Here is a 17,375-nt window from a genome sequence, read left to right as displayed (position 1 = left end):
GATGAGGAGGAGGAGGAGGAGAGGGGGGGGGGGAAGTATTTGGTTAAGTGCTCGGTTGAGGGGAGGGTAAGTTATAGGCCAAGTAAAAAAGAAAGGCCGATGTCAATCGGAGGGCGCGGCGCATGCGCGGGGAAGGGGAAGGGGAAGGGGAAGGGGATTTTATTTTTCGGGGGCAAGCGGGCAGCGGGCAGCGGGCAGGTTCCCCGATAAGCGGGAGGCGATAAGATCAGTTACTGGGTAGGGATCGAGGGGAAATTTCAGTTTGTGGTTCACACCCGGGTTGCTACTAAACGGTTGGACTAAACTGGTGGGTTGGTTGATGTGTGGGGCTGCCTGGGCTGGGCTGGGTCGGCGCGGGATGCCGAGGGTCTATCTTTACTGTCGAATAGAATGGTACTCGGAGAATGTAGAATGTAGATTGTAAATTGTAGATGGTAGATGGTAGAACATCACTCAAGATCCTGCCATTGAACTATTTCAAGTCCTTCATCAGACTCTTCATCTTCGTCTGGTTCTTCCGGCTGTGGTGGTGGTGGTGCTGGTGGGGTTTGTTCAGGTGTGGGAACTGTCTCTGGCTCTGGTGGTGCTGTGTTTAGGATTGTTGTTTCTTCCGTTTGCTGCTCGGTCTGCTTGCGCTTCTTGCTCTTGCTCTTGCTCTTGCTCTTGCTCTTCTTCTTACCCTTCTTCTTCCCTCGCTTGCTCTTCGCCGTCTCGCTCGTCTGCGGAGCCTCCCCAAGATCCCCCCCAGCCTTGCCCTCAGCCCACGCCCGCAACAGCTCCGGATTCCGCAAACACCATACCACCACCTCCCTGGCGGCCACACACTCTTCCCACCCGTCACACGTGCCCTTCTTCCTCTGCTTGCCTTTCTTGCTGGTAGCAGCAGCAGCAGCAGCAGCAGCAGCAGCAGCTTGCTCCTCCTCCCGCCTCCCACCCCACCCCAACACCTCCCCACACAGCTCCCCCAACCCCCACACCCTCCGTATCGGCACCGTCGACCTTTCCAGAAAAACCGCCTCCGCCGTCAGGATCCCCGCATCCACCACCCGCTCGTGCACCATCCTGAGCAGCTGCAGCCCGCGCTGCAGCCCATAGCCCACGAGGACCGTGTCCGCGTCGACGACCTCCCACAGTGCCGTTCGCGCTGCATCGGCGTCGGCCGCAGTGGCACGGGTGCTCTTGTCGGTGCATCTGCTTTGCACCTCCTCGGCTGCCGGACCAACGGCCAGGTGCAGGAGCGCTTCACTACTCAAAAAGTCTGTGGCGGTTAGATGGGTCAAACCCGTTGCTTGTGGGTCGGTCTCGCAGGTCAGAACGATGGCTCTGCGTTTGGGCTGCGTGGGGTTTGCCGGGGGGGTGGGCTGGTAGTTCCTCCCGGGGGTCTGTGATGCTGTGGGGTAGTTCTGGGCTCGCAGGCGGGCTCGGGGGTGGCATCGGGAGAGCAGGTATTTGTATAGCAGGTCTTGTTCGAGGGGGTGGAGGGTGGAGGGGTGGGGTGTAGTTTTGGGGAGTTCTAGGGAAGGTGTTGGGGTTGGTGGTGGGTTTGCTTGTTGCTTGGAAATGGTGGCAGTGGACTGCTGCTGCAGAGTGGGTTCCGATGTAGGGCTGGTGGTAGTTGTAGTTGTAGTTGTGGCTTGAGGTTTTGCGAGGGCAGCAGCTGCCTTTCGTTGATGGACTTGTTGGTGTTGCTGCACGGCGTGCTTATCACAGAACTCTTTGGAGCATAGCGGGCACGCGACAGGATGATGGGCCCGGGCTTGCTGGTGGTTGCTCAGCGCCTCGGCCGTCTTGAAGCTCTTCTTCTTGCAGCAGACGCATTTGAATCTGGGTGGGGAGGTTGCTGCTGCTGCTGCTGCTGGTTGGGTTGTCATTGTGAGTCAGTCCAACTCGGTTAGAGTCTGGTATGAAAATGAAATGCAGAGGATGAAAAGGCTGCGAGGCTCTCGCTCTCCCTTTAACTACAGTACCCCGCAGCTTGCTTACACATGCTATAGTATTTTATAACTACCGAGTACTTACGATCAGGCAGCCTCACAGATACAGTACAGTCTGCAAGGATCATCCATTATCCTTCCAGGCTACATTCTTCGTTTTGGTTAGTCTATATACAGTATCTCTCACAATCTTACACTCTTATTCATCCCTAGACATTCCCACATTGTGGCGCATCGAACGCAACCGCGACTATGCCTTGCCATCCCCGCTCTCGCCCTCGCCCTCCTCATTCTTGATCGCCTGCATCAACTCGTACAACTGGCCAATCTGCTGGTCTACTCGGATTAGCCTGCATCACTAGAACCCCTCTGGCAGAAAGACAAGAACCCACCACTCATCTTATCCAACTTGCCCTTATCGAGCTTCTCCCCGATCCAGGCATCGCCCTCCAGCTTCTGCGCGTATAATTGCCACTCCGTGAGGAAGCCGATCTAAAAAAAATGCGTTAGCTTCGGGGCAGCTCCTCCACCACACAACAATGAATGAGACGACATACGATATGCAACGGGTTCTCCACGTTGCGATGCGCACGGAACTCGCTCTGGACGTACGAGTCGCCCAGCAGGCGCATCTGGGGGTCGAGCTTCTTGCGGTGCACGCGGAGAATGCGGCGGTAGAGGGGGATGGGCGGGAGGAGGGCGAGGGCCTCGGTGAGGCTGGACTTGGAGCCGATAGAGGCCGGGGTCGCCAGGAGGCGGGCTGTGGGGTGGAAAGGCAGGCGCATTGTGACTGATGAAGATTCTCGACCGACTTGAATGATGGACTCGAAGCAACTGCCAGGGCAGGCAGGGCGGGCAGCCTCCGGACGAGACCGAACGGATCGTTTACGGTCGATACTGCCGCGGTAAATCCCAAGGCGGGGAGAGGTCCCGACCAATCGCATGGCGGTGATTTCTCCCCAGCTCTCCAGCTTTTTGATCCATGCCCGATATCGATTTCGGTCTTTATCGGACCAGCCAGACATTCTTGAACTTCACCATTACTACAACAATTGCACAACACAACCCATCGCAACCCCGTCTGCCTCAGGCCCTACCCACCGGGCTCCTCACAATGCTCCCCACCCCTTGCACCGCGCACGTCCCCTTCGACACGATCTACGAACCCGCCGAAGACAGCTACCTCTTCCTGGACACGCTCTCCTCCGCCTCCGAAACCGCCTGGCTGACGCAACATTTCTCACCCACCACCCCGAGCCCAACCATCCTCGAAGTCGGGTCCGGCTCCGGCGTCGTCCTCGCGTTCTTGGTGGCCAACAGCCCGACGATCCTCGGCCGCGCCGACGTGCTCTCGCTGGCCACGGACCTCAACCGCACCGCCTGCCTCGCGACCCGCGAGACCGTCGTCAAGGCCATTGCCGCGCAGCAGAACACAGACCCAACCACAAACACAAGCCCCTCCACCACAGACACAGACACAAACCGCGCCGGCCCCGCCGCCCAAGCCCAAGAGAGCCCCTCCGCCGTGAAATCCACCCACCTCTCCACCCTGCAATCCAACCTCGCCTCCAGTTTCAAGGCCGGCAGCATCGACATCCTCCTCTTCAACCCGCCCTACGTCCCCACCGACGCCGTCCCGCGCGCCCCGACGGCCACGGACTTTGTGCCCCCCGAATCGCGCAGCGAGCAGTTCGAGCGCGAATCCTACCTCCTCTCCCTCACGTATGCCGGCGGCAAGGACGGGATGGAGATCACGGAGCGGCTGCTGGCGGATCTGCCGCGGGTGCTGAGCCCGCGCGGGGTGGGGTATGTGTTGCTGTGCGCGCAGAACCGGCCGCGCGAGGTGGCGGAGCGGATTCGGGGGTGGAGGGAGGGGGTGGATGGGGCGACGGGGTGGTGCGCGGAGATTGCTGGGTTCAGCGGGGTGAAGGCGGGGTGGGAGAAGTTGGTGATTCTGCGGGTTTGGCGGGAATGCATCAGAGAAGAATGATCTCTGGGGGAGGGTGGATTGTGTATGTACATATAAGGGGTTGGGGCTGGGGAATGGATAGATTAATGATTTATGATTATTCAGGGATAATGGCATGGTTTAGTTGATAGAGAGGTTCGCTTCTGCTCTGCTCTGCTCTTGACAGTGACACTTAATCTATCTTAGGGGTTGCGTTGATTTATCTCTCGAACTACAACTACAACTACACAACCCAATACACTGCCCAACAAGCAAGAAACGAGATCACGAATAAAACGAACTCCATATTTTCCCATGACGATGATGATGACTTTCAGAGAAAGGAAAAGATTTAGCAAACAAATGAACGCAATAGATGATCCCCTCCCTCCACCCACAGCAAGTAGGGTAGGTATCCCATCCCAACCCCTCACCACAAACCACGGCACTTCCTCCCCTCACCCATCCCACCCAAATTCAACCCCATAACCCCCGGAGAAAGGGACAGACACCAGGGAGAAAATCTAGAACCCCCGGCCCCGGCCCCTGCCACGTCCGCGTCCCCTCCCGCGGGGCCCACCTCTGCCCCCGCGACCCCCACGGTCCGCCTCCTTGCGCGCCTTGTTCTTGGGCTTGGGCGTGTCGTCGATCAGCAGCGTGTCGAGCGGCAGGCTATCCGGCAGGATGTAGTAGCGGATGGTGGAGCCGCGGATGTTGATGGTGTCGAGGCCGATGGGGTCGCGGCCCTTGGGGGTCATCTTGACGGTGCGGAGGCTGGTGTTCATCTGCGGCGAGACGGAGGTGATGGTGCCGTGGAGGATGGTTCCTTTTTCACGTCCCCGGGGGAGTTGGTGTTAGCTTTGCTCTTTTGTGGGGGGTTCGTGGATGTGGATGCGATGCTGTGCATGTAGTGTACTGTACTGCATGCAACCACGCCGCGGAGCAAGATGCTGGACAGCGAAGACTCACCATTCTTCAGCTCGATCGTCACCGTCTCATTGGCGCATTTCATCAGGAACCTGGACCGGAACCGGGGGCGGTTAGTTGTTTCTTCCTTTCTCTGGATAGGGTGGTGGGCGGCCTACCGGACGAGCTTCATCTTGGCAGCTGGTTTAAAGCACAGACTCGAATTCAAGAACGCGAAACTGATAAAGAAGAAACCTGCTGCTGGTCAATCCTTCCTTCGACCTTCGAACGTTTCGCGTGGGTTGGCTGCGGTGATGTCGAGATCGCGGCGGCGCTCAGAGGCTGAGCTTGCTTGACCGCCTTGTCACGTGGGGGAGCTTGGGGTGGGTCTAGTCGGCTGAGTCAGATGGCATTTATGCATGCACACCATCACCATGTCGGTGCTCCGTAGATAGTTCTACATCCTACCAAATCTCACTTTCATATCTCAAATCTCATTGCAATCCGAAATCGCTGGGTGGTATCTTAACACTTAAATCACACCGACGCCTCTGTCCGCCCACCCCAAAAAATCACAGCACCCCGTGTCGTGCCTTGTAAATCGCGATCTTATCATCGTAGAACAAAATCTCCCGCAGCCGGAACGACACCCGCGACCGGTTGAAGTCCACCTCCGAATCCTCGCCATCCGACGAGCCCCGGTCGTCCGACGACGAGTCCGACAGCGTATGGATCGCGCTGGCCCCGCCGTCCTCGTCCGACTCCTCCTCGTCGTTGGTCTCGGAGCCCGGCCAGTCCTCCCCGCCGGGCACGAACCCCTCGCTGTGGCTGTCGTCCGTGTCGTAGTACTCGCCGCCGGCCTCGCCGTCCTTCCCCTCCAAGATCTCGTAGCATTTGTCCTGGACCCCGACGTAGGTCAGCCCGATCTCCGGCCGGATCGTGACCACGTCGAGGATGAGCATGGCCAGTTCCTTCGGGTCGCGGTGGACGTGGCGGGCGATGTGCGGGATGTGCAGGGCACGGAGCTGGGGCATGTACGGGAGCCTCTGGATGAAGTAGTGCTAACCATAACAGTGTCAGTGGACGTTGCTCTTCGTGTCTAGTGAGAAAGCGAAAAAGGGACGCAATCTTACCCAGTCCTTAGCGTGGAGAGCAATGGACAGCTCCTTCAGCCGAGGCATCCGACCACTGCTCATGAACGTAATCATCTGGCGCGTGAACATCCACTTGTACCATCGCACGCTAGCCATCTCCGCGCCCCCCGGCGTGCGCTGGGTGCTGTCCACCAGGATCTTCTGCAGACTCAGGTGGTGATTACGAATCGCGTTTTTGTAGATCGCGTCGATGTTGACGATCGACTCGGACATCGGCGCCTCATGCAGGAAGAGGGTCTCCAAGGTATTTGGCGCTAGCGTATCCTTGATGAACAGCAGCAGGTACGGCGATACGGCATCCGTATGGAGGTGCTTTAGTCGAAGGATGTACTCTGGGCCCTCCCCACTCTTCGGCCGTGACGGCGACGGGGAGTACTGGCGCCGCAGAGCCCGCCAGAGCTTCTCGTGGTTCTCACAGCGAAGGATCGTCAACGTGGTCAGCTTGCTCCAGTCGAGTGCATGCACTGCCACCGGGATCGACAGTGCAACGCGCTCCAGCTCGAGTGTCTCAAGTTGTAACAGCGGGCGATCGTCTTCGGGCGTTGTTTGTGCCCCCGTGACAGACCTCGATGGCCCGCTGAGGATCGGCGAGGGTCTAGTTTCTGAAGGGGAGGACGCGGGCGAGCTGGCGATGTGCGTGTGTTCCATATTTAGGGCCAGCCCAGTGACACCACCGTTCGGTTGGGGCGGAGACCCCGCTATCAACGGGGGCCCGTCGTGGACAGGCACGTCACCCGCCGTCTGATTAGTTTCAGGAGGCGTCTCAACAGAATCCTCCTTATTGGGAGAGACACGGGCCTGTGATTCGGGCCGAGTGTGATGATCTTCAGACCTGCCAAGAACGACCCCCAGTACGCCCCCAGATCGGGGCCAGCCAATGATTCCATTCGGCGGCGTTGGCTGCTCAGCTTGCCAGGTCCCTGCCGGTTTCAGCCATGCCGCTGGATACGCTTTGGGAGAGATCCCAATACGGAGTTCTTTCAGCCGACCGCGCGACCGCTCGACCAACACGCCCATCTCTTCCAAATACGACGGCTCGTCGATGTCCAACACGCTCAGACTCTTCAATGGTGGAAGGATCGACAGAGAGGGGTATTCCACGTGTCCGTATCGTTGCCACGATGCTGTATTCCCTGTAGACCCCAGAATCGTAGCCGGCGAATGAGGCAAGGTCACCGAGGACGCAGTCGGGCCTGAGGCTACCAGAGACCGCAGGGCATTGTCGGAGTTATCGTGCCAGCGCACCCAAACGCGTTCCAGACGGCATTCGTGGCCCGGGCGAGTCGCCAGCGACGCCAGCGCAACCCAGACATCCCGCAAGACTCCCGTGGGCATGTCCCAGACGAAGGTCTCCAGGTTCACCATCCGAGCCACCGCCAGAGCCACCAGCGTCCCCAGCATCTTGCCCGTCTCCTTGGTCACCGCGTATTCCTGCACCCACATCAACGGCCCGTTGCCGACAGAGAACTTGCGGGTATACTGCGCGTAGTAGTTGCCGCGGCGGACTCGCGGTAGTCCGCCCGCCGCATGCTGACCGGGCGGCGCTCCGCTGCACCCGCAATGTGGACACGGCTGTGACGACCGTCGGCCAGGCACCTCGCGGAATATATCCTCCCCGGTCACGAGAGTCGCCAACCCGTACGACAGAGCATCCACGCCAGCCGGATGGTCGGAGGTTGATAGGGCTTCCGGCCAGACGATGTCGAACCGGGAGTACATCTGCGGGATCGCCAGCGAATGAAGCGCAGAGCAGGTCAATGCAAGGGATGTGAGATCGGTCGTGTGGGTCACCTATGTTGTATTCCAGATCTGATCAGTATGGTTGACGTGTTTGGGGGCGGGGGGGGGAGGGGTCAACATCAAGTGACCCGAGCGGGTTACACACCTCTTTCATGATCTCCTGCAGTATATCCATGGGCAAGTCAAGCAGGTTCAAAGGCTTCCTTTTTGACGGATTGGAAGCTGCATGGGGACTAGCACAGCAGGTGACCGCCGTCTTCGCTCCCCCAGCCTTGTGCGGGTTGTTGTGATTATTGTTGTTGGGGTTGTTTTCCGGAGACCCGCCAGCAGCTTGCGGCTGCTGGGGACTCGCATTCCCCGCATTCGCAGATTCCTTCATCTGAGACTCATACGCGCTGGAGGTTGTGCTGGCACTCGAGACAAATTCCTCCTCTTCATCTGAGAGACCATCGAGATCGGAGCTGACGCGAGAGCTTAGATTTAAGCTGCTGGGTCCGGCCATGGTGGCGGGTTTTGATTGAAAGTGGACTGACTGTCTGACAACTCTGTCCGTGGAGAGTGAGCGGTGAGGGGTTCAGGACATGCCAGTCACCTCCGACCACAACAAAAGTCCGTCAAAGGAATTCCAGAGGTCCTACCCGTCAAATAAAGCAGTTGTTACAAGTAGGAAGTGGGGGGAAGGGGGGGGAACAATTAAAGTCAGGAGATGATGATGAGATGAGAGATGAGCTGGTGGTCAACTGCGGAACTGACGGGACAGGATCCGGGGTAGACGAAGGCGAAGATGGGGAATGGGTGGGAACACCGCCAGAACACTGAGCTGAACCAGAACCAGATCAAGCGAGCCCAACCCGTGCCAAAATTTGAAACAAGACTGCCAATCATCGACTGGTTGTCAACGGTGCTTTGCTCAGGACCGGCATGTAGTAGATGAAGATGCAAATGGAGTATGGAGTAGTGAAGGAGGAAGATAGATCAGCTTTCAGCCTGTCCACTTGGCGTCAGCCATGCAGTAGTTTAGTTAAGTCAGTTGAGTCTAACTAACTAAAGCAGTCTAACTCAAGTTAAGATAGTCAAGTTAGTCAAGATAATTAAGAAAGCTGCCGTGGTCTGAGCGCTGCATGCCTATCCTATCCAGGTCTAGTGCCGTCTCCCACCCCCGTATCTTATCGTATCCCAGCAGCTTCCCATCGTCACCACTTCTTTCAAAGGTATACAAATTCTCTTCGTATCATGAACTATGCTATGAACACTGAAATCCATCAAAGTTGACTGGTACAGCTAATCGGAAAGAAACACAAGACATTTACCACACCTCCACTATACCAACTTCAAATAAGAACAATCATTCCCCAATCCTACCGACATTCTTATTTACTGTTCGCCTCCCCCGCATACAACACATCACAAACCCGACCAACGAAGCCCTCAAGCCCGGTCCAAGAAGAAGAGCTCGACCCCTGAGTAGAAGCCAAGCCTGTGGACGCTGCAGGCATCAGAAGCACCCGCGATCCGATCTCCACCCATTCAACCGAGGAGACGAACAGGAATGTGATCTTGATCTCACCGGCCTCGGAGCTACCCGAGGACTTGATCACCTCGTGCACACCATGCTCCCGCCCACGGTCCGGATCAGGGCCATCCCCATCGAAGCTGAAGAACTCCGGCTCCGTCGGGGATGGGGGGCGCGAAATCACCTCATCTTCCGCGAGCGCCATGCAGGTCAGCCGCACTGTCGAGCGGACATTGGCGACGTAGACCGTCGCATGGCCACCCAACAGCACAGGTGGGGACAACGCAGATGCAAATTCGCTAGCCGCAAAGCTGGCCACGAAACCGGTCTGGAATTTGCGCGGGGCAGAAGCGGAGTCAGGCGGGATCTTGATCAACACGGACCCTTTGCGGATTTTGCCGAGTTGGGGTCGTTCCCCGTCCGTTGGGAGTGGCCAGGGCTCGATCCCGACGGTCCCTACTTGATCCCAGGTTAGGCTCTGCACCGGCAGCCGCAGGTTGCGGACACTGACGGCCCGCACGCGCTGCCAGCTTGCCTGCGCCGCAAGAGGGGTCTTCCCGGGAAGAGAGCCATGAGGGAACGAACTCGAAAAGTCCCCGGATGGCGGCCTACTCCGGGAGGAACTCGAGGATAGCTGTGTGTCCGAGCATCTATCCGTCCGGTCTTTGGGGGCAGAAGTGCCGGTTCCATGCTCCGTAGCAGTATTGTATATGACAGGCCCAATGACTAGCTCATCACCGACCGAGATAGCTCCATACCGGACTAGCCCGCAAAGAACAATGCCGTGCGTCTCCTTCTGTCGCTCCTCACCGGACAGAGAATGGACCTTTGACAGTGGGATGGCAAAGACCTCGTCAACGTCAAAAATCGTCTCAAACGCAACTGGAGGGGCGAGGGCCTTTGGTAAAGAAACGTCCCTCAAAGGCGGCCGTGCGGGTATTGGGAGATAACGCAGCAGCGCATGCAGCTTCGCTATCCCCGAGCCGTCCACAGCACTTGTAAGAACAATAGGTACGGTAGACTGCCAACTGTGTGTCGAAGCGACGAGATTTTTCACTTCACCTGCATCCTTGGTCCCAATATGTTGCAAGTCTCCAGCAGGGGCCGCTGAGACAGACAACATCGAAGGCTTTCTGCCGGATGACTTCAGGACCGAGAGGATCTGCGCGAGGTTTTTTTTCAAGCCGGTGCGGGACGCGATGTCCAGTTTAGTGATCACGATCACTGTAGGAAGCCCGAGCTTGGCACAAAGCTCCAGATGCGACAGGGCCTGCGATAATTCAGTAGACTGCTCAGACGAACCGTGGGCAATATCCGCCACTGAATCATCGTCACTTGTAGCCGGGATACAGAGGATAACATAATGCGGAGCCCAGCTGATGATACCCCTAAAAGTCGACTTCAAATACCGGACCGAGCCTGGAAGATCAGACACGAAAGCAAGTCGGCCGCCCTCCGACGCGGCATGGATGTCATCCCATGCGGCGATATTGCCAGAAGCGTAGTTAATCACATCGATGGTATCGGGACTAGACTCGTTAGAGGCGTATCCAATCAGCTCGTGGGCAACAGAGCTGGTGATCCCTGATGATATCTCGTGCCGATGCTTCAGTAACCCCAGTCGACTGGCCCCTCGACCATTGTCGAGCACAGACGAGGTCAAAGTGCCCAGAAGTGAAGATTTGCCGGCTGCGCTGGGGCCCGAAATAGAGACGCGGATCTGCTCTGTCTTGGAAGAGTCGTCTAGCGAAGGCCGTCTCTGGGGGGCACTCGTCGAAGACCCGTCCTCCCCTGCGCCTGACTTCGGAGACTTGACCCGGTAGAACTCCCAATCAGGACTCACGAGGGCCTCGGCCACCCAGAGGCTATCCGTATGAACCTTGCCGGTATCGGCTTTCGCGCGGCAGGAGTCTTCGACCCACTCGCACTTGCCAACAATGACCCTACGCAGGATCTCGACCTTGCAGCCAAGGCTGGCCGCCATGACCTGCAGAGTGGACAAACTTTCTTCCAGCTCGTCCACGGTGAGTCCGACAAAGGTCCCGTCGTCAGCAACCCCTATCTCATACAGAGCTCCCTGGCTCTCCTCGAGACCCGGGAGCAACCTAGCTGGCTTTTGCGGCGCCCCCAGCTGAGGGGCTGCGTCAGGGAGCACGGGCAGGACCAGATTGGCAGTCGTAGATGAGTGGAATGGTGACGACTGCTGCAGGCGCCAGAGTAACTGCGTAGTCAGGTGCTGCAGTCTCTGCTGACGACTCTCCGTGGAGCGAGCCTGCGGCGGTCGGGCAGCTGATTCGGAGCTGGAGGGCGTCGGGCTTGCGTTGGAGAGGCTCGCTCGGAAATGATACGAGCCTCCCACCAGGTGGCCCGTGGACATGGCGACAAACGGACGACGGGGACGCAGCAGCAGATGCAGCTTGTATTCGGTGGGACCCTCTTGTGGTTCGGGTTCCAGCTTTGCAATGCCATAATCGGAAAGCAGGTCAGGGTCGGCCCGGTCCAGCGTCGTGCTGGATCGGGTCCGAGGCACCACGCGGTTGCTGGTAGCCGCTGCCATCTGGGGTGTTGAGGAGCCTGATGTCGACCACGGCGAAGAGACCCTAGGAGGATCGGGGTCATAGGTGAATACTGATGCCATTATGAATGGTGGTCGAGTAGAATTTAAGTGGCAGGATATTCGGAGCGATAGCGATAAATTGTGGATGTTGACAGCAGTCAGCACGAATTGTATGATCCTAGCAGGACCTCTGACCGAGTCGCTTCACTGCAGGTTCCTATATTCGACGCGCTTTGGTATAGCCTAGTGTACGTAGTCCTTCGCAATGACCATAGATCGATACTATAACAGGCATCTTGGGAGGGAATGCAATAGCTAGAGACAACAGACTAGGCACTAGTTGGCCAACGGGACGCGTGAAAGTGTGTTTCTGAATCCAATTGCAGGAGATATGTAAACGAAGAAACAAGCGGACTGATCAAGGGAGACGGACCATCTTCGATGCGAGTTGAGTGAAGTGGGTTGAGTGAGTCATGCATCCTGGGAATTCAGGCATCGGAAGAGCCGCGGTCCTTACGACATCGACTTGGTCAGGTGACTTCGATGCAGAAGACAGCCACGTGTCAACCTTAGTGCCTCAGGCTCGGTCAGATTCCCTGCTAGCCTCCAGGCCAACAAACACATGGTTGGGCTACCAGGGGCTAGTCATAGTACTAGACTACTTAGCTGTTTTTCGGTCTGTTTCAGGTAAAGATAGCAAATATCAATAGTCTTCGAATCCAAGAAAGCCCGAAAGCATTAGTGCTTATCCCAGTTGACTGTCCGTCTTCTTGATCGGCAATGCTTTGGTATTCTTTGGTCATAAATTTAGCAGCGTGTCGTTTCATACTGCCCCCCTTACACGAAGTCTGCATTTGAGTCGCCAACAGTCAGCAGCACCGTAATTCCAGATTTCGTATTGCCCGTGGACAATCAGTTCTGAGTGAGACACGGTGTTGACAGAGGTGGACGATTGTTGGTGGGGGTGAAGTAGTCGAAGAGAAATGGCGTTCTAGAAGTATTTGATGTACATCGCTGTCTGATCTAAATCTAGCAACAGGTATCCGGTCTAGATGACATCGCGAAGTCGCCCGAGTAAGATGACGGGCCAAGGTACTGCTGAAGATATAAATGGTGTATCACAGTAACACAAACAAGAACAATCTCATAGGGTATTAAATCACGATAAATGAAAACCAGAACAATGCAAGAAATAATCGCTCCCAAAACGTAATATGCAAGAAATGGACACTCCGGAATGTGTCTATTGGTAGATCCAACGTACCCCTCACGCCCAGACTGGCTTGGGTCATTCGCCCAGCCAGATATCGTATTGGTAGGTGCCTTGGCCGAGCTACACCCGTGATCTCGCGTAGAGTAGTCTGCTGTACACTTGAAGACAGCGTTCCTGCGGCTGTGCCTTCAACCACTGTAGATCTGTGCTCTGGAGACAGGTCCTTGTAGTCTTAGTCTAAGAAAAGGGCCTGCTGTATGCTTTTTGGGGCCGTGGTAAGAATGGTAAGAAAAAAGCGCCCCAAGACTTCACTCAGCCGACGGCTCACGTGCGATGCCCTTACACTTCCCCTGAGCGACGTGAATGTTTCGGGCGGTGGTCCGAGTAAAAACAGCACCACAGCTGGGACATTCTGCCTTCGCTACAACGCCCGATTTCTCTCGCTGGTGGCGTAGAAGATTGCTAAAGGTGGAGAATTCGCGGCCATTGCATCCGTGATCCCAACATTGGGGTTTTGGCCGAAAGCTGATGACACGAACTTGCTGTTGTTCCGGATCCGAAGAGGTTTGCACGGACTCGGGCGACGAGTAAACTGTCCCTGTAGGCATAAGACCTTGCGGATGTGGTATCGAGTTAGGGGTTTGTCTGCTTGATTATCATGTTAGGCGGGACCTTGATCAGTACTGAAATATTGGCAGACCACTTACGATAGGGAAGAGCTCGGTGCCATGTAGTAGTCCGGTTGGTTTGTAAGGTAGGACGATGGTCTGATGCCAGGTTAGCATCAAGATGCTCGAAGAAAGTGTAAGGTGGGCTTACGCCGGCGCGAATGCTGGATCTGGAATTGATGGCGGGCTGCCCGAGACGGAACTGCTGGGATACGAATATGGAATTGAGGTGCTGTGAAGGCCATGGAGTTAGTTTCCTTCTCGTCTTTTGATCTCTAAGCCTCAACTGTCGGATCAGTACCTTCGAGGTTGTTGCCGGCTTTGTGGCATCAGATATTGTGCCGAAGGAAGCCCTGGTTGATAATAGCTCTGGGAACCGGAAGGCTGGGGGGGATAGCCAGCTGGATAACTCGGATGTGGCGGAAGAACTTGTGCTGGGGGAAATGGATGCTGGTCCATTGATATGGAGGAGGGATGAAGAGGTTGAGGCAGCCGATTTTGCCAGCCATAGTCTGTCTCTCGTCAGTTCAAAACCTCGGGAGACCATGGAGTTGGTGCTCCGGCCTACTCTGTGAATTATGTGCCATGTTTGATGTCAAATAGGCTACTGATCCGGGATGCATCGATTGTGATGAGTCTCTCAAGGCTCTGGTAATAATCGGTGTTTAGCCATCGTTACCATTGGGGCTAAAGATGGGTCAAGTCAAATGCCCAACGTACCGTGGGGTGTCAGAACTGGCTTGTTCGGGGTTTCTGCTGCGCAGGAGTCCGGATGCAGGGAGTCCCCTCGGTTCACTGTCGGGCGGGATCAGCTCGGACGGGAATGGCGTTCTGGCGATAGCAGGAATGGTGTGCAACACGGGCAGATGGTGCTGTCCCTCGTTTGTGCTGATGCTCGATCTTAGGCTTCCGGGAGCGTTATACGCAGAGCCAGGGTGTGGGACACCAGCAGACCAAGCTGAAATGGCGGGTGTGGGAGCTGCTGTACTCTGAGGCGCTACGGACCTAGGCCGGCGAAAATCGTCCAGTTTGGCTAGATCGGACGGAGAAGATGGAGATGAGGATGACGGGAGATTCCAGCTGCGTGCGCAAGAGCCACTGAGCTGCCTGTGATAAAAATGCGGATATCCTGGTGAGTGGTGGATCCCCTTCGAGAGCATTGAAGATTTGCGTGGATCCGATGCTGAGAGGCAGAAAGACAAGAGAGACAGAAGGGGCAGAAGAGGCAAATAGATCATCAACACACAATGGGTGTTCACCGGAGAAGATCAAGTAGGGAAGAGAAAACAGCACTGGGAGTGAGAAAGTAAGATGATTCAGAGGCAGCCGCCGGGTGAGGGATAGTAGAAATGGAAGTGGAGGAGGAAGAAGGAATAGTCGACTGGAACAAGCCCGAAGCACTGATGATGATGATGATGATGATGGGACATACAGTTTGGTTGGAGGTGGGAAAGTAGTAGTCTTAGCACCCACGGACGGGAATCCTTCTCGGAATCAACAGCGCAATCTATATCCACCGAAAACGAGGTGACGGGACGGGTAGTAGTAAGACCGTCCAAAAACTACTGGGTAGTTGAGAGACAGACAGACAGGTATGTAGACAGGTAGACAAAGAGACAAAGGGACGAGATAGTGAATAGATAGATAGATCCTTAGAACAATAGATCAATAGACATCAGAGGGTAAAGATAAACTGATCTCTTGAGTCCATTCCATGGAACCGGTCAGACAAGAGTATTTAACGGTCTGCTGATGGAGCAGCAGCCAAATCAGTCCAGAATAAGCGTAACGAACGGGGGCCGAAGAAGACTCTTGGGAATTTGGGTATTAGGTAGGTATGGAGCTGAGTACTACTAGGTAGTTCGTCCCTGGTCTGGTCTTCACCAGTTTGACAGCTTATGGTGGGCGGGTATGCGTATGGGCGTACGGGTTGTATGTGGGTTGTATGTATTTTACTGTCGTCGAGCAATGGTTATGGAGAGTAATTACCACCGTCCTTCGTTCATCATGAATATTATGGTTGTTATTATTATCATAATTATTTCTGTCGGATTTTTCCTGACCCTGCGCGCAATTCGCGTGCTTCTTCTTAATAGAGCTACGGCACTTTTTTTTTGTTTTTTTGTTTTTTTGTTTTATTTTTTTTTTCTTGCGTCTGTGATTTTTTTTTCGATCAGTTTTTTTTGTGTTCCTTTTATTTAGATGTAATTCTTGTAATTTGGAGGTTTCGTCCTTATGATTTTCACCCGTCTAACAAGGTTGGGGAAATCAAAGTCCCCATTCATGATAGATGGTCGATCTATTTTTTCCACTGCCACGGGCTGGGATGAGACACGATCTCCTTCCTCCTGAATGAATCCAGAACCCAAAGAACCAACATTGACGGAGATGGATCTCGCGACCCCTGGTGGCTTTGCGTCTCCATCGGTCGCGCAGTTAGCGGCCATTGTTCGGCCGGGGCTGTGGGTGGGAAGGAGAGAAAGTAGTAGTAGATGAATGGATCATGGATCGGTGGATTGGTTGATGAATGGGGATAGAGAGAGAGACAAGAGAGGGGAATGATGGCATGAAAGGTAAGTTAGGTTTGAGGAGCCCACTTGGACAGTGCAGTGCGGCGCTTGACAGACCAACTCCCCCCTCTCCCGGAGACAATGAAATGAATTCAATTGCGCTCTCTCACGCACGGGTCTACCCACTTGATTGTTGAAATGTTCGTTTCATCATAGGCCCTTTGCCTCTGGTTGCCCCCCGGCTCTGACCTTCAATTCTGAGTCAGGAGGCTGGAAGAGGAATAGTCTCGAACCATCGCCACGTGAAGGTCGGAAGGTCCCAACGCACTCCGTAGCTCAATCGCATCAGCCTGATCCTTGGAAGCCACTTGCCGTTCCTCTGACTCCACCCGAGATGACGGGAGGGAGGGGAGGGTAAGGAGGGGAGAAACGAAGAGGGGAGGGGAGGGGGGGGGGGGGAAGGAAATCTAAGAAAGTCAAAGTCAAAACAGAAGAGACCAATTGACATCAGTCATCCGCTACATGTCTGATCTTCCATCCATACCAACAACACACTGGGCAAGTCAGGCTGGAGCTCGGACAGGGGTAGTCGATGCTCGGGGAAACCTCCCAGGCCGCGGGAGTCTGGCCTGGGAGCCTCCTCGAACGTCTAGAAACAAGCTCCTAGTAACTATAGTAGTCTATAGTGAACAGTCCGGCTGGAGCTATCTCTTCAACCCTTCGAGCCAATATCGAATCGCACTAGTGAAGAAATTGGCAGGATCGAATATCAATCGCGATACCGACGCAGCCCCCTTGGGAAAATAGATTGTTTGACATTCCCGCTAACAAGGGTTGCTTTCCTGTGATGTGCCGTCTCACTGGCTTCTAGAAATGTAGCAAATAATAGAACATGATTAAGTTATTACATCCTCCATAGTGTTGTTGGGAAAGGGGCCCAAGGGAATGGTGAGAAATGAGTACGAAGCAGAGAAGTATCTACGCAGTACCGTACTCTACCGTAGTACTGTACCTACCTAGTACTATCCTTAGTGCAGTCCGTATGTAGATGGTTAGTAACTAGTAGTCTGGCAGTGAAGGAAGAGGGGCAATTGGGTGAAGGTTCCAATTGTCTAACAACGCTTCGTTTTGCAATCCGAATGGGTTTTTGGGGGCCGGAACCGCTCAGCAGGATAACCCAATTCCCCGATTTGGCCATCCCAGGTGGGGCTTTGCAGCGTCAAACTGGGGCA

General features: G+C 55.3%; 6 protein-coding genes across 6 annotated transcripts; 1 reads left to right on the top strand and 5 right to left on the bottom strand.

Annotated features, from left to right (window-relative positions):
* Nucleotides 1-399: 399 nt before the first annotated feature.
* On the bottom strand, nucleotides 400-1,915 carry BO66DRAFT_159401 (uncharacterized protein). The gene has a single exon (XM_025642213.1). It carries the CDS (start codon nucleotides 1,869-1,871, stop codon nucleotides 450-452), a length of 1,422 nt encoding a protein of 473 aa, XP_025500990.1. The 5' UTR covers nucleotides 1,872-1,915; the 3' UTR covers nucleotides 400-449.
* A 156-nt stretch (nucleotides 1,916-2,071) lies between these two features.
* BO66DRAFT_393964 (succinate dehydrogenase assembly factor 3) lies at nucleotides 2,072-2,782 on the bottom strand. The gene is made up of 3 exons (XM_025647871.1): nucleotides 2,492-2,782; nucleotides 2,327-2,426; nucleotides 2,072-2,270 (listed from the first exon to the last, which is right to left on the bottom strand). Exons 1-3 carry the CDS (start codon nucleotides 2,717-2,719, stop codon nucleotides 2,185-2,187), a joined length of 414 nt encoding a protein of 137 aa, XP_025500989.1. The 5' UTR covers nucleotides 2,720-2,782; the 3' UTR covers nucleotides 2,072-2,184.
* Nucleotides 2,783-3,048: 266 nt separating this feature from the next.
* On the top strand, nucleotides 3,049-3,924 carry BO66DRAFT_329619 (S-adenosylmethionine-dependent methyltransferase; the record flags this gene model as incomplete). The annotated part of the gene is made up of 1 exon (XM_025644032.1): nucleotides 3,049-3,924. The coding sequence occupies one exon, from the start codon at nucleotides 3,049-3,051 to the stop codon at nucleotides 3,922-3,924; it is 876 nt and encodes a 291-aa protein (XP_025500988.1).
* Nucleotides 3,925-4,393: 469 nt separating this feature from the next.
* BO66DRAFT_159380 (mRNA splicing protein SMD1) lies at nucleotides 4,394-5,097 on the bottom strand. Its single transcript, XM_025642212.1, has 3 exons — nucleotides 4,968-5,097; nucleotides 4,852-4,901; nucleotides 4,394-4,708 (listed from the first exon to the last, which is right to left on the bottom strand). The coding sequence occupies exons 1-3, from the start codon at nucleotides 4,979-4,981 to the stop codon at nucleotides 4,407-4,409; spliced, it is 366 nt and encodes a 121-aa protein (XP_025500987.1). The 5' UTR covers nucleotides 4,982-5,097; the 3' UTR covers nucleotides 4,394-4,406.
* A 177-nt stretch (nucleotides 5,098-5,274) lies between these two features.
* Nucleotides 5,275-12,210, bottom strand: BO66DRAFT_422304 (uncharacterized protein). Its single transcript, XM_025650040.1, has 3 exons — nucleotides 10,022-12,210; nucleotides 5,922-7,733; nucleotides 5,275-5,849 (listed from the first exon to the last, which is right to left on the bottom strand). Exons 1-3 carry the CDS (start codon nucleotides 11,831-11,833, stop codon nucleotides 5,361-5,363), a joined length of 4,113 nt encoding a protein of 1,370 aa, XP_025500986.1. The 5' UTR covers nucleotides 11,834-12,210; the 3' UTR covers nucleotides 5,275-5,360.
* Nucleotides 12,211-13,273: 1,063 nt separating this feature from the next.
* On the bottom strand, nucleotides 13,274-14,793 carry BO66DRAFT_329685 (uncharacterized protein; the record flags this gene model as incomplete). The annotated part of the gene is made up of 6 exons (XM_025644034.1): nucleotides 13,274-13,610; nucleotides 13,673-13,732; nucleotides 13,785-13,865; nucleotides 13,935-14,145; nucleotides 14,202-14,281; nucleotides 14,354-14,793. The coding sequence occupies 6 exons, from the start codon at nucleotides 14,791-14,793 to the stop codon at nucleotides 13,274-13,276; spliced, it is 1,209 nt and encodes a 402-aa protein (XP_025500985.1).
* Between the last annotated feature and the right edge of the window lie 2,582 nt (nucleotides 14,794-17,375).

Source organism: Aspergillus aculeatinus, assembly GCF_003184765.1.
Source record: "Aspergillus aculeatinus CBS 121060 unplaced genomic scaffold BO66scaffold_44, whole genome shotgun sequence".
Classification (NCBI taxonomy): Eukaryota; Fungi; Ascomycota; class Eurotiomycetes; order Eurotiales; family Aspergillaceae; genus Aspergillus; species Aspergillus aculeatinus.
The sequence above is the reverse complement of the archived record's forward strand: the minus strand, read 5'-3'. Positions and strand labels throughout refer to the sequence as shown.